Source organism: Atractosteus spatula, chromosome 11, assembly GCF_055471065.1.
Source record: "Atractosteus spatula isolate fAtrSpa1 chromosome 11, fAtrSpa1.hap1, whole genome shotgun sequence".
Taxonomy (NCBI): Eukaryota; Metazoa; Chordata; class Actinopteri; order Semionotiformes; family Lepisosteidae; genus Atractosteus; species Atractosteus spatula.
In genome coordinates, this window is record NC_142716.1 from 30,088,748 (window position 1) to 30,101,049 (window position 12,302).

A 12,302-nucleotide genomic window follows, 5' to 3' on the forward strand; every position below is an offset into this window, starting at 1 on the left:
CCCGTCCCCCCCCAAACACAGTTCACAGCAGACCTACAGTAGCTTTCCACTTGGATCACGTCTTGCATCTGAGCTGAGCAGAAGAGGCTAAACAAGCAAGGGGCTACTTCTACTGCCGCTTGTCTTTAATTTACTTAAATTGGACTATTAAATATTGTAAAGGCTAGCACAGCTAAAAAAAAAAAAGCATCTCAAAGCACTGCCCTTCGGGTCTCCTGGAGTCACATGCCACAAGAGACAGACTGCAGCCCGAACCTCCACTGCTCCAAACAGCTTTGGAAATAGGCAATAACAGAGAATCCTGAATTATCCAGTCCCTGTGCTTGGACGTTCTAAAGTTAAATAATGTATATTATTAACACAAGCTTGCAGCATGTAAAAACCCTGAAACGGCTCAGACTGCTCTGTACTGGGACTCTTATTGTCAATTCCCCACTCTGTTCCATTAGCCCTTTCTTTGCATGTAAATATAGCCATCGATATTTTGCATTTTGAAGTGCTTTATGTAAATGAAAAACAAAAGGGCATTTTCCCTCATACACACATTCTTCTCCTCAAAGTACAAAACACATAATTCAACGGATATTAAAGGAAGTGGCCAGGTTGAAAAAGGGACTCCTATTGATCATGCATGAGCTCTCTGTGCTCAGCCATCAGTGAATCATTCTGGCACATTACTCAGCTTGTACATGACAGGCACTGTAAACCCTAGCAGCAGAGAAAGCAACTGTCAAAAGATGAGCATCTTGCTACGATTTGTACCAAAACTTAAAATCAAGTTGAATTTTTTTTCCATATGCACAGAATAGTGGATACATTGTTTTCCCATCAAAATGCATCAAAGCACCAAATTCGTATTTAAAGCATGAAACCAGAAGTCACACCCTTTGCCATCATTACAACAACACTCACACCCAGAAATCTTCATCTTTTTATCAAGGGCTTTCTAACCCATTAACTTAACAAACAAAGGCAAGATGAAGCCTGCCTCAAGATACGTTAGGGGAAGCTCTACTGTAGTGTGCTTACACTTGTAGGAGAACAAGGTTCCCATGTAAAATTAGAAGCTCAGTTTATTAAAAGGTGATAACTTCCCAGGTGACAGTTATCTGTTCAGATTTGCCCTAAAAAACTATCACACCATCATCCTGAGGCTCCCTTTAATCAATAAATCTTTTGATGGCAACCAATATCAAAAACATAACAAAAAACATCCAGACGGTTATGTAGCACGTGATTATATACAAAGACATTTTAATAAGGGCAGTGTGAGGTTACATCTGGGTATTGGAGGAAACTTCATATTGCCACTTCAGGGTATATGCTTCATGAGCAGCAGCCAGAAAGTAGCCTTATGTTAACTGGCTTTCCACATGCACTGGAAAGGAATGCATTTTTCTCCATTGTAATTATCAAGTTTTTCCAGTCTAAAAAGTCTCATGAGTTCCCAAAACACCGTAACGATGACTAGTGTTATACTCATGTAAGATGTTGGTGCTAAACCCTTCTACAGAGTCCCACTGTATTGGCTGAAGCTCTTCAGCATTCATTCACTGGCCACAGAGCCTCACACCCTCACCCTGCTATTGGCCAACAATCAACACTTTAGCACCCCATCATTGAGCAAGTTCATCCACAGTACATTAGATACAATAGGTAGATATGAATATTAAGTTGACAAGAGTAAGAGTTCTAAAAGGTTGATCCCCTCCATAGGTCAGAACAAAAAAACAGACTCAGCACACAATCCTAGTCATAGGCTTGAGAGTTTAAACAAAAAGAAAGGAAGCTGTATCTGGAAATAGCTGTAAATGGGTTTTTCTAAAACTGCCAATTGAAATGATGCACAGGGTTCAAAACCGCTTTGTTGAGGATTTAATACAAATGCAGAGGAAAATTAGCTTCCGTTATATTTACAGAAGATTTGTGGGTGCACATCAGACACTGGCAGGCAAAAGGATATATAATGGTGCTTATGCAGATAGATACTGTATCTCTGTAGTTTTGTGTAATCTGAAGTTTGTGGCTCAAAGTTTCAGAAGACGAAACGATTTTCACCAGCTGCTCCAAGACTGCAAAGGGGGAGAGAGGGCAGTCAAAGTGCTAATTCCCTCTGGAGATGTCCACCCGCCCTCAGAAACACAAAAATAGCTTTTATATATGTGGGTATATATATGATATATACACACACTAGGGCTCTGTGAGGAAATGGATTGTCTGTGTCAGGCCATAATGCAGGGAACCTTACCATCTCCAAACTGGCCTAAAAATTAACTGACCCTCCCCCCGGCCTGTCTCTCGTCTCCCACAAGGAGGTTGGTACACGTCAAACCAAAAGAAAATAAATCCAGACACAATAAACCCCAGGGGGTCTGAAATCTCTCCGTGCTGAGGTGGAGCCAAGTAACTTTGCCTTCTTCTTTTAAAGATCCGTTCCGACTGGGCCCATGGGGGGGAGGGTTGGGGGGGGAGCAGGCGGGATCGGGGGTCCCCTCCCCTCAGGAAAGCTCCGACTTGCTGAGCGCGATGGCCAGCTCCAGGTCCTCCTGCTCCTGTTGGGTCAGCCGGGCCAGGCGCTCCTTCTCCTCCCTCTCGCTTTCCCGCTTCACCCACTCAATCATGTCCTCCTCCGTGGGATACTGCGCAAGCAAGCACACACACAGACACCGCAGGCCGTCAGAGCACACGGACACCAGCAGGCGAGCCCCGTTCTCTCTCAGATCAGTTTGTGCAGCTGCGTACTGTTTCCCACTGACACCTGCAGTACACAGCGCCAGGAACTACCATCAACTGATCAGCACCCCTTTTCAGAAGCTTGACTTCACTTATATTAATGTTAGGTTTCTTGCTATGGACAGCCTTTACAGCTGTCTCATTACATAGTGCCCTGCTGTACTCTTCATTATAATTATAATCACAATCGGAATTTCCCTTTTTTTCCCCCAAGTTTTACAATATGGAATCATTATTTGTTTCCAACTCTTCACTGTTCACTGCAGCAACAGAGTACAAGTGTTCTGTAGTCGCTTCATCACACTGCAGGCTCTTCGGTGTTTCTGCAATATAAAAAGGCCTATTCACCCACAGATGCAGGTGAAGGACATCATGTGGTCATACTGCCCTCTAGTGGCGCCGCATTAGATTTGAAAAAGGTACACAACTAATTCCAATTCTTGGTTTGTTGCAAAAGAACCATTGCAATTAAAATGATGGCATTCTGCCCATAAACCTAGATTTAGATGTGTACTTAAATAAGCACAAACAGACAGTCAAAGAGACCAATGTAAGATCTCAAAGAAACAAAACAAAAAGCTCTGGGAATACAATTCCTAACAGACTGTATTAAACTTGATTTCTGGGCCCTGTTTAAGTTTACAACAGATAATCTTTATGGGCAAATCACCTCTTTTTTTGCAAATACACTGCACATATTTGTCTTCTTCAAGAAACCGATAGCTGATAAACAGCACTTCAAACATTTAAAAGGCAATGAGGGTCTACTGGTTGCATGATAAAACAATTTTATCAAAACAAGCAACAACTTATGAAAAGCTTCCTAGTCTTAATGAACAAGACTTTCACTTCAAGCAGGTCTTACTAAGAGATTCTGTATGATAAGAGAAGACATTGTCTTAGTGTTTTAGTTCATTTCATTAATCACCAGGGTGATTAAAACAACACACTGATTTATTACACATAATCATACTGTAGGCCATTGTTTTTGGCTCATTTTTACTACTACGATTTTACTGTTAAAACAATGGAAGTGAAGACATATTCCAATTAGGTTTTCTAGGTTTGTGCACCTTCCTTTTCCAGAATCCTACAGATATTCAGTTGACATAGTTTAAAGTATATTTTTGCCCATAAAGTTGAAACATGTTAACTAGGGAACAGATTTACTCAATAAGTTTATGTCCTTTCTTTTTTCACAAGAAGAACTGCATTACACAATAGAGCACATTTTAATAACTAATCTGATATAAGTTAATTGACAAAACTTTAATGTTCAATACATTACTGCAAATAGCAGACATACTGTAACAGCATTTACAACAATTATGTTTAATTAGAAGAATTTCTATTATATTTTACAAAAAACATATGGAGCGAAAACCATTTATTGGAATCTTGCTTGGAGAAAAATACAGAAGACCAGAACTTCTGATTATAAGAATTAGGTCTAAAAAGAAATTAATACACAATAGGATTAGTGGAAACAGCAGACAGAAATATCACCTCGTAACCTGATCTTTTCAGATCATGAGAGCTAAACAAGACTGGGCCTGGCCAGTACCGAGATGGAAGGGAGTTCAGATTTCCTGCTGCTTGGAATGGTACTGAAGTAACAGGTGACATTCTTCCCACTGAACAAGAATTTCCACTCCAATGCCCAAGGGCCAAGGGACACTGTGCTGGAATTTTTACTACAGAAAAAAAAGTTTAATCTAAACATTTAAGACAACTAAAAAAAAAACTTTTTAGTTCCCGCTAATCTCTTGCTAATCTCTTCCACAATCCAGCTCTTCAGTTTAAAGAGCTAAATTTACTAGTCAGTGCCACATGAACATAAAAACTCAGTTCTGAAAACTGTTTTTTTTTTTTGCATTGGTATACAGGCAAAATTACAAACTTTACCACCTCCTAATAATAATCCACACAGTAAGGATGGAAGCAGACAAATGAAGAGCATGAATGTGAATCTCAGCTGTCCTACAGACAATACTGTGAACACACTAAACATTAAAATTACCTTGAGAGTCCTGGATTACCAGCAGCCTTTTGGCTGAATTAAAAAAAAAAACATATTTCAAAGCCCAGTTCAAAAAACAATTCCGCTATGGGTGTTTTTATGTGCTGGATGTTAAGTTGTACAGTGGTCAGTTAACGGGACTGTCATATAGGAAATGAAAAAAGAAAACCAGAGCACATGCTTTCAGGGATGGACCAGCCAGTACAGAGCAAGTGAAAGACGAGTCATTAGCCGACAGCGGTTTATTGGGAAAGAGCGCTGGCACACAATTTCTGTTGCACTCCCACATACTGCCTGACAGAAAGCATTACGGAAACTTGTACGATGTAAACGCTATGGAATCCAGAGTGGTCAAAAGGCACTGGACCATTCAAGAGTGCACCCACTCAGGAAGTTTAGATCCACTTCCACAATGACATTTTCAAGATAAAATTGACATTTTTAAGAAATTAGATGTTTCCTAAATAAAACCACATCCAAGATTTTAAACAGTCAAGTCTTATTTTTTATAATTTTCATACAGAGCCCTAGAGGTTTTTATGGTTGTGTCTGCATGCTAATAAATGATGGCAAGAGGACATTCCAGAATGTGGTCATGGGCAGTGGTTTATAGCAGCTGTTCAGTTCAAAATAAAGCTGTGGTACACACAGTTATACATGGCGATACAGTTTAACCAGCTGAAAGTCCTGAGTTTTTCCAGGCCCTTTTATAACAATAATTTCTTATACTTATATACTCAAAGCTCAAAGCTCTTTACAGTTAATGGGGACTCCCCTCCACCACCATCAATGTACACCTAGATGATGTGACGGCAGCCAGGAAGCCAGGGTTACACCCCTACTCTTTTCAAGAAACACCCTGGGATTTTTAATGACCACAGAGAGTCAGGACCTCCGTTTTACATCGCATCCGAAGAACGGCTCTTTTTTACAGTATAGTGTCCCCGTCGCTATACTGCGGCATTAGGACTCACACAGGCCGTAGGGTGAGCGCCCCCTGCTGGCCCCACTAACACCTCTTCCCTGGAGGTCTCCCATCCAGGTACTAGCCAAGATCACATCTGCTTAGCTTCAGTGGTCTGCCAGTTGTGAGTTGCAGGTTGATATAGCTGCCAGCAACCCACTGAATCTAAGCAGGTGCCGGTTTTTAAATGCATAAACACAAGCTATTCGTCCAGACTGGTGGGGAATGCAATTTTTGTTTTGAGGTTAGTGTATATACCCCAGAATTGAAATGTAGATTTCTAGCCCATTTGGCTTGATCACCTCTACAACCCTCATACCATCAGGGGATACTTAAGGACAATATGGAAAAAAATAAATGCTGCGGGACAAACAAGCCAGCCATTTCCTTTTACAGGAGTAAAAACAGCTGAGCTAAGGCATTAGATGTCACTGCAGACACTGTAGGTTAATGTGGATCTGCTGGGCAAGAAGCCTTGGAAACCAACTCTGAAACCACCTATTGCTGGCAGCCCATGGCCAATCAGGGCGAGCTCACAGCTCAGTCCGTCACTCTTGAAGGGCACCAGAAAGGAAGGGAAACATTTACTGCAAACACGCCTTATACACCTGTAATCCCCTGTGCCTACTGGGCGTGTGTGGAGTGCACTGAACAATGATGCCAGGCCTGATGAACATGCAGCTAGGTTTGAAGTTAGAGAAATATGATAAAGCAGAGGAGAGAAGAAAAAAAATGGACCAAAATGATTAACAGAAGTCACGTATTTGCAGAAACGTTGCAAACTGCGATAAGCGAGAAAAATAAAAAGCAGTGTTAATGGTTCCAACAGAAGAAGACAACATGCTGCACCTCATACAATGTATCTGCTGATCTTCATGCAAAAGAAAGTTTGTGGTGCTTCTAAAGTATATGCGATCACAATGATATTCCAAGGAGAAGGGGGGAGGGTGATAAATGAGCTCTTGCAGGCAAACGATTCCAAGCGATGATGAGAAAGAAGTCAATGCCTGGTCTCTCACACGAGGGGGCACATTCAGGAGGAGTTACAGTGACAAGGCCAGGGAGAAATGGGACACCAAAATGCTAGTTAAGAGTGTGCCGGACTTGGTGGGGGTGATGGAGGAATACAGTAAAATGAAGATTCAGACTGGGCACTCTTTTAGTCTCTTGTAGGAAGTCGCCATAAAAAGACGTGGTCACTAACAACAGTCCAGCTTCTCCATCCACAGCCAAATCTGAACAAGGTCAATCTAAGCACTGACAGTGCACCAACCAGAGCGCTGGCACTAATTAATATCAATCCAAAAACCTGCATAAGGATTGTTTTAGTATACTACACTGGATTATAAATTTTACTTGTGGAATTGGATCTAAGCACATCAAATGGCAATCCTTATCTTCTATTGAAGAGTATGAGCTCTTTTATCCTTGCTTTCTCCCACATCCTTTCCTTTCAGCCAAAGCAAAAAGGCATATGAGCAACCAATATAACAGCTCCATTCAGGGATAAGCCTGAAGAGTACGGGAAATACCGTCTTAGTGCAGAAAGGAAACAGTCTGCAGCAGCTGTAAAGAGCATGCACATTAATAATGTAAAATTAATCATTAATTTTTCAATGTTAATAATCCATTACTTAATTTTAACCTCCTCATTTAGTTCCATGTCAGTTGCTATAACTTATTTCCTATCTGGTTTTTGGGTTCCTCTTTGGCTGGAGATGGAAAGATAAGCTCAAGCTTGAGTCTGTCTGGCAGGGGCTCGAGCAGGCAGGGAGGTGCTCACTTTGTCAAAGCTGGCGAAGCTGTCAGGGTCCTTCAGAGTCTGTCTGGGAGAGGACGGGGAGAAAGGGTCCTGCAATTTCTCCTCCTGGGACCGAGAGCTGTCTCCGGATCCCCGAGACAGGAAGGAACCTTTCCGATGGAAGGAGTCCGAGGACTCAGATCTGGAAATGGAGGACCGCTTCCCTGCGCAGACACAACATCACAACAACACTTACAGCAGCCACGCTTGGCGAACACAGGAAAAGGGGGGCAACGGGTCTCTGAAAATTTCCACGCTCTGGGAAACAGCAACGGTCGGAAAACTGGTCATTTTCCACTTTGCTATTAATTGCTCGGTGTGTCCTGTTGTTATTAAAGTGTGTGTGTGTGGCACAGATACAAGCTTTTACAGTTCAGGCACAGGTTAAAACCTCTACTGGAAAAACACACCTGAACAAGGCCACTTAGACAGCAAATGTGTCCAGTTTTCCCAATAAGACAGGCAGCATAAACAAGAGTTCGGCGTTTTCAGACAAAACTAATTGAAGCGCACAGGCAGCCATCTTTCATTATATATACAGTCGAACTGCAGAAGGCAAACAAGGAGGCAGGACTGCCCAATCGCTGAAGCCAAAGAGCAGGTTTAGTCGGGTCACTAAATGAAAACCTCACTGCTAGAATAGAGTGACCTGTTGTAACCCAGGCGGGACCTTGGGGACCAAGCGCTCATGTCCATCAGAGAGCAGGGCAGTAAGGCCAACAGGCAGGCTTTCCCAGCTGGCTTGTTGTTCGTGTGAGCTGCCAAGACAGCCGGATTGGGAGCAGCTCCATTCTGCCCCACTCCACAAACCACTGTTACCTGGCGGAGGCGGCGGGGGCCTGGTGGGGGTCCCCGTCTTGGGGGGCAGGGCAGGCGGCACATCTGGACTCGTCATTCTGTCCTCCTGAAATAGGTTCTTACTGCTCAAGACGTCAGAGCTGAAAGGATCTGAGCCATTGGACTATGAAGCAAACACAGGTTAGAAGACAATCTTATTCAACTTTGTACAGATCAGCACAAGTTACCTTAAAAATAGATTAAATTATTTGGAATCACCAGTTATATTTTCTAATTCCCAGTTCACTCCACAACCAGACATAGGACTATAAAGAAGCGTAAGAAGACTCTTCCATCTTGCCCATCTTCCAACCATTTGTCTTTTGCTGCAACACTCATTGAAGGAGAGGCACATATTTCACCAATAACACTGATACTTTGCGGGTGCCCAGGAAGTCTCAGGGGCCGATGTACCACCAGGAGCTGAGGGGGGCTTCGCCAACAGATCCCACCCGACTCTCAGTGGTGTTCAGACAACAGATCCCACCCCACTCTCAGTGGTGTTCAGACAATTGTGGGAAGTCTCAGTCAGCTAGTAACCTGATCCAGTCTCATGCTCACAACACCCGGATCATAGAACTCAAACTGGGCTAGCGCCTACACCTTTACTCACTGAGCCACACAGGAGCACTACAGCTTCTTTTAGTGTAGAAAAAACAACCTAATCAATTACAGGGGGATGCATTCCTGAAAAATGCCATGTCATTAAAAAAGCACAAGAACAATCCCCCATAGGAATGCATGCAAACAGGGGGGAAAGTGTTGTGGGTTCAGTCTCAATCTGAGGGTTGAACTCCCAAATAAAAACAATTACACGCTTTTATTCATATAAGATGTTTATATAGTTTTAAAGAAAGTCATTTATAAGCTAAATGCTTGTGGAGGTTTTAAATTCCATGTCAACTGTGAAGGGAAGGCTTGTAAGTGGCAGGTGGTGAACACTGTGGAAAATGCAGGAGGCCACATGGCCAAAGACTAAGCAATTCCACACTGCGCCATTTAAGAGTCGCATTAGTAACATTACAATTATTATTTTTTGACAGATTGATATGATTATTAACCATTTTATCTAAGAACAAAATTTGCTTTTTTGTTGAATGTTAAGCTTGACAACTGCTTTTCATATTTGAAAAAAAACTTTGTCTTTAATGAAGTTTCTTATTGTGTTTTAGTTTTGTTTTTTTATTGTATACAATATGCACATAATGTACAGACTAGGATTACAAAGACAGACATTTTATGGATTATTGGTAAACCCCTTTTACAAAAGTGTTGCTTTCATGATGCAACAACAGGGTTATGTGCAGTGTATTTCATTTCAGGTTATGGTTGCAGGCAAACACATTAAAGTTTCATCCTCAATTAAAATATGGGCTACATTTTGAGGCACGTTAAACCATACCAAGAGTGCAAAATCGAAAAATGTAAGTGTCATTGTTTTTGCCCCATAAACCTATCACTCCTAGAGAGGACAACTCAACTAGCTCAATCATAACCTGTTTTCCTTTAGTCTACAAATACCTGTGGAAGGGATCATGGATATAACAGTGTGAACTGTCATTTACCTTTGACAGGTTGCTAAAATCAGCAAATCCACTTCCAAAAGTGTCACTGCCAAACACGGAGGCAAAAGGGTCTGTGAGGGAAACACAGAGAAGATTACACACTGACAGAGGTGACATTGTGCTAGTGGTACCCTCCATAACCCCAACTTAAACTACACACAGCCACTTCTGGGACAAGATTCAGTATTGAAAATAATAAAAACATGATTATGAAGCAATAATGATTTGACCTATGTCTGCGTGTGCTTTCTCCCATGTCCCAAAGACGTGCTGGTTAGATTAAGTGGCGTCGCTAAACTGTTCCTATCCCTGTGCTTGTGTAAGCTTTAGAGTAAGGTGCAAGAAACCTTAAGAGGTAATTTTAAACTTCCTGAGAAAATCAGCCCACCCTTCAATCCCTCTGTGCACAAACAGGGGGAGACTCACCTGGGTCAGAACCTGTGGTTACTGCAGTGCCTCCTGGAGCAAAGGGGTCATTGACCAGTGTTGTCTCCATCTGAGAAGAACCAGGGACTGTTACTGCCAGACTCTTCACACATTTGTACTGCTGTCTTTGCTTTGTCTAAGACTTGCTATTGAGTCTTTTGTCATTACTTTTCCACAATCTCACTAAAATTGAACTCAGGTGGGTTCTCAGGTGGGTGAAAAACAGCCCAAAATATACATTTTGTAGCATGTTTCAATTTCACAGAACCTCAAAAAGGTTAAAAAAGTAATTTTCATTCTTTTGCAAAAGTGACAGGAAATACATACCCACACATACACCACTGCTTCCCACACATCAAGTCCATACACTATCTTAGCCACATAAAATACACAGGCCAGTAGGTTCTCAAAATTAGTTTCCTCACAAAATCTCAGTCACCCAATCAAATCCGACAACTAGACTGGTGCTGACAGGTTCGGTGCACTGTATTGCTCAGGGTGGACAGAAAAAATATTTTTAAATATGCTAAACATATAAATCATCCTTGTTTTTGTATGGAGCCGGCTTTGTCAAGTGCTTGCAAACCCCCTAACGGCGAGAAAAAAGTCATCAGGCCACCTCGCTGAAAACCTGAGCACTGCAGGACAGACCTTGGCCAGCTCTGGACCGCCAGTGGAGCTCGTGAAGGGGTCGGCTTCTGCGGTGCTGCTCATCTTGGAGCTGAAGGGATCGGCCTCGGGGGGGTTGCCCGGAGCCCCACTGAACGGGTCGGCCGTGGCAAAGGGGTCAGCCGAGGGCTGCTTGAAGAAGGAGTCTGCAGCGAAGGGGTCCGTGCCTTTGAACGGGTCTTCACCGAATGGGTCTGACGGACACAAAAGCATTACTACATTCACAAGCTGTCAGCATACATGAGCTTAAGGGGGGCTGTGTTATATTAACACCTGCTGCGGCAGAGTCACTGAGAAACAGTCTATAGTCTGGTGTGCCTTATCTGAAGGACAGGACACTAGAAGATCCAGCAACATAATTAGGGCACCAATGGCTTAACTTTGTCTTGATAGCCATGATTTTTTTAAAATTTTTTCTGGTAAATCACTTCTTTCAGCCTGCTAAGGCCATTTATGATCATGTACAATGGCTTTTAATATCCTAAAGAAATCTCTATATTTGAATATGATAAAGCTTCACTGTTTACCAAATGGCACAATTAAAACCATTTTGGAGCCTCTAAGTCAACAACACAACTACACAACATATGAACAGTTTACCACTATTAATGCACGGCTCTGAAAACACTCCCCCATTGAAAACACACTCATGTAAAATAGGTCACAGTATGTGGGTTTTATATAGCCTAGGATGCCACCCACAATTCAGAACAACCTGTTGAACTGAAATCCCCTAAATAATGTATTTGCATATTCTATCCTGTTTTTTTAACAAAAGAATATTTGAATATTTTAAGAATATTTGAATCATTTACCTGAAACGTCCACCTTTGTAAACGGATCATCTTTGAATGGGTCATCTAGATTAAATAAAAATGTCAAAAAGTAATTGTTTGTGGCAGATGGAGAATTAGCCAAATCTTTACACGACATGCTTGCAATTTAATGTTATTTTCTAAGAGACCAATATTTTATGTAACTTATTTCTAAATCTTGTGAATTAACGCGTTGGCCTGCCCACGGACCAGAACTTGTATATAGAGACACAACTACTGTATATTAAATTTAAAATAATGTATTTTAATAAAAGGGAAATACTGTCCATTTTACACCTATCCAAACCTGATAAAAGCCAACCAGCAAAATGAAACAGGCTGGTTTCAATGACTGATTCCCATGTTTTCTTCCTGTACTTATCCAAGGTTTGAAGCCAAGTTATTTTTTGTTTCTGCATCTTGTATTGATTATCCAATGGAGTCAAACAGAATGAAGTCATGTGTGATTGAA

General features: G+C 41.8%; 1 protein-coding gene across 3 annotated transcripts in view; it reads right to left on the reverse strand.

The window, feature by feature from the left end:
* Nucleotides 1-1,240: 1,240 nt before the first annotated feature.
* Nucleotides 1,241-12,302, reverse strand: part of eps15 (epidermal growth factor receptor pathway substrate 15) — a 68,989-nt gene continuing 57,927 nt past the window's right edge. For 2 of the 3 annotated variants that reach the window (XM_088926922.1, XM_088926924.1), the window contains exons 19-25: nucleotides 11,831-11,875; nucleotides 10,998-11,209; nucleotides 10,347-10,416; nucleotides 9,921-9,991; nucleotides 8,338-8,479; nucleotides 7,501-7,682; nucleotides 1,241-2,639 (exon numbers count right to left, since the gene is read on the reverse strand). In XM_088926922.1, the coding sequence (XP_088783048.1) occupies nucleotides 2,499-2,639; nucleotides 7,501-7,682; nucleotides 8,338-8,479; nucleotides 9,921-9,991; nucleotides 10,347-10,416; nucleotides 10,998-11,209; nucleotides 11,831-11,875 (863 nt within the window). In that variant the 3' untranslated portion in view covers nucleotides 1,241-2,498. The remainder of the gene's footprint in view (nucleotides 2,640-7,500; nucleotides 7,683-8,337; nucleotides 8,480-9,920; nucleotides 9,992-10,346; nucleotides 10,417-10,997; nucleotides 11,210-11,830; nucleotides 11,876-12,302) is intronic. The other variant, XM_088926923.1, reaches the window with a different exon arrangement.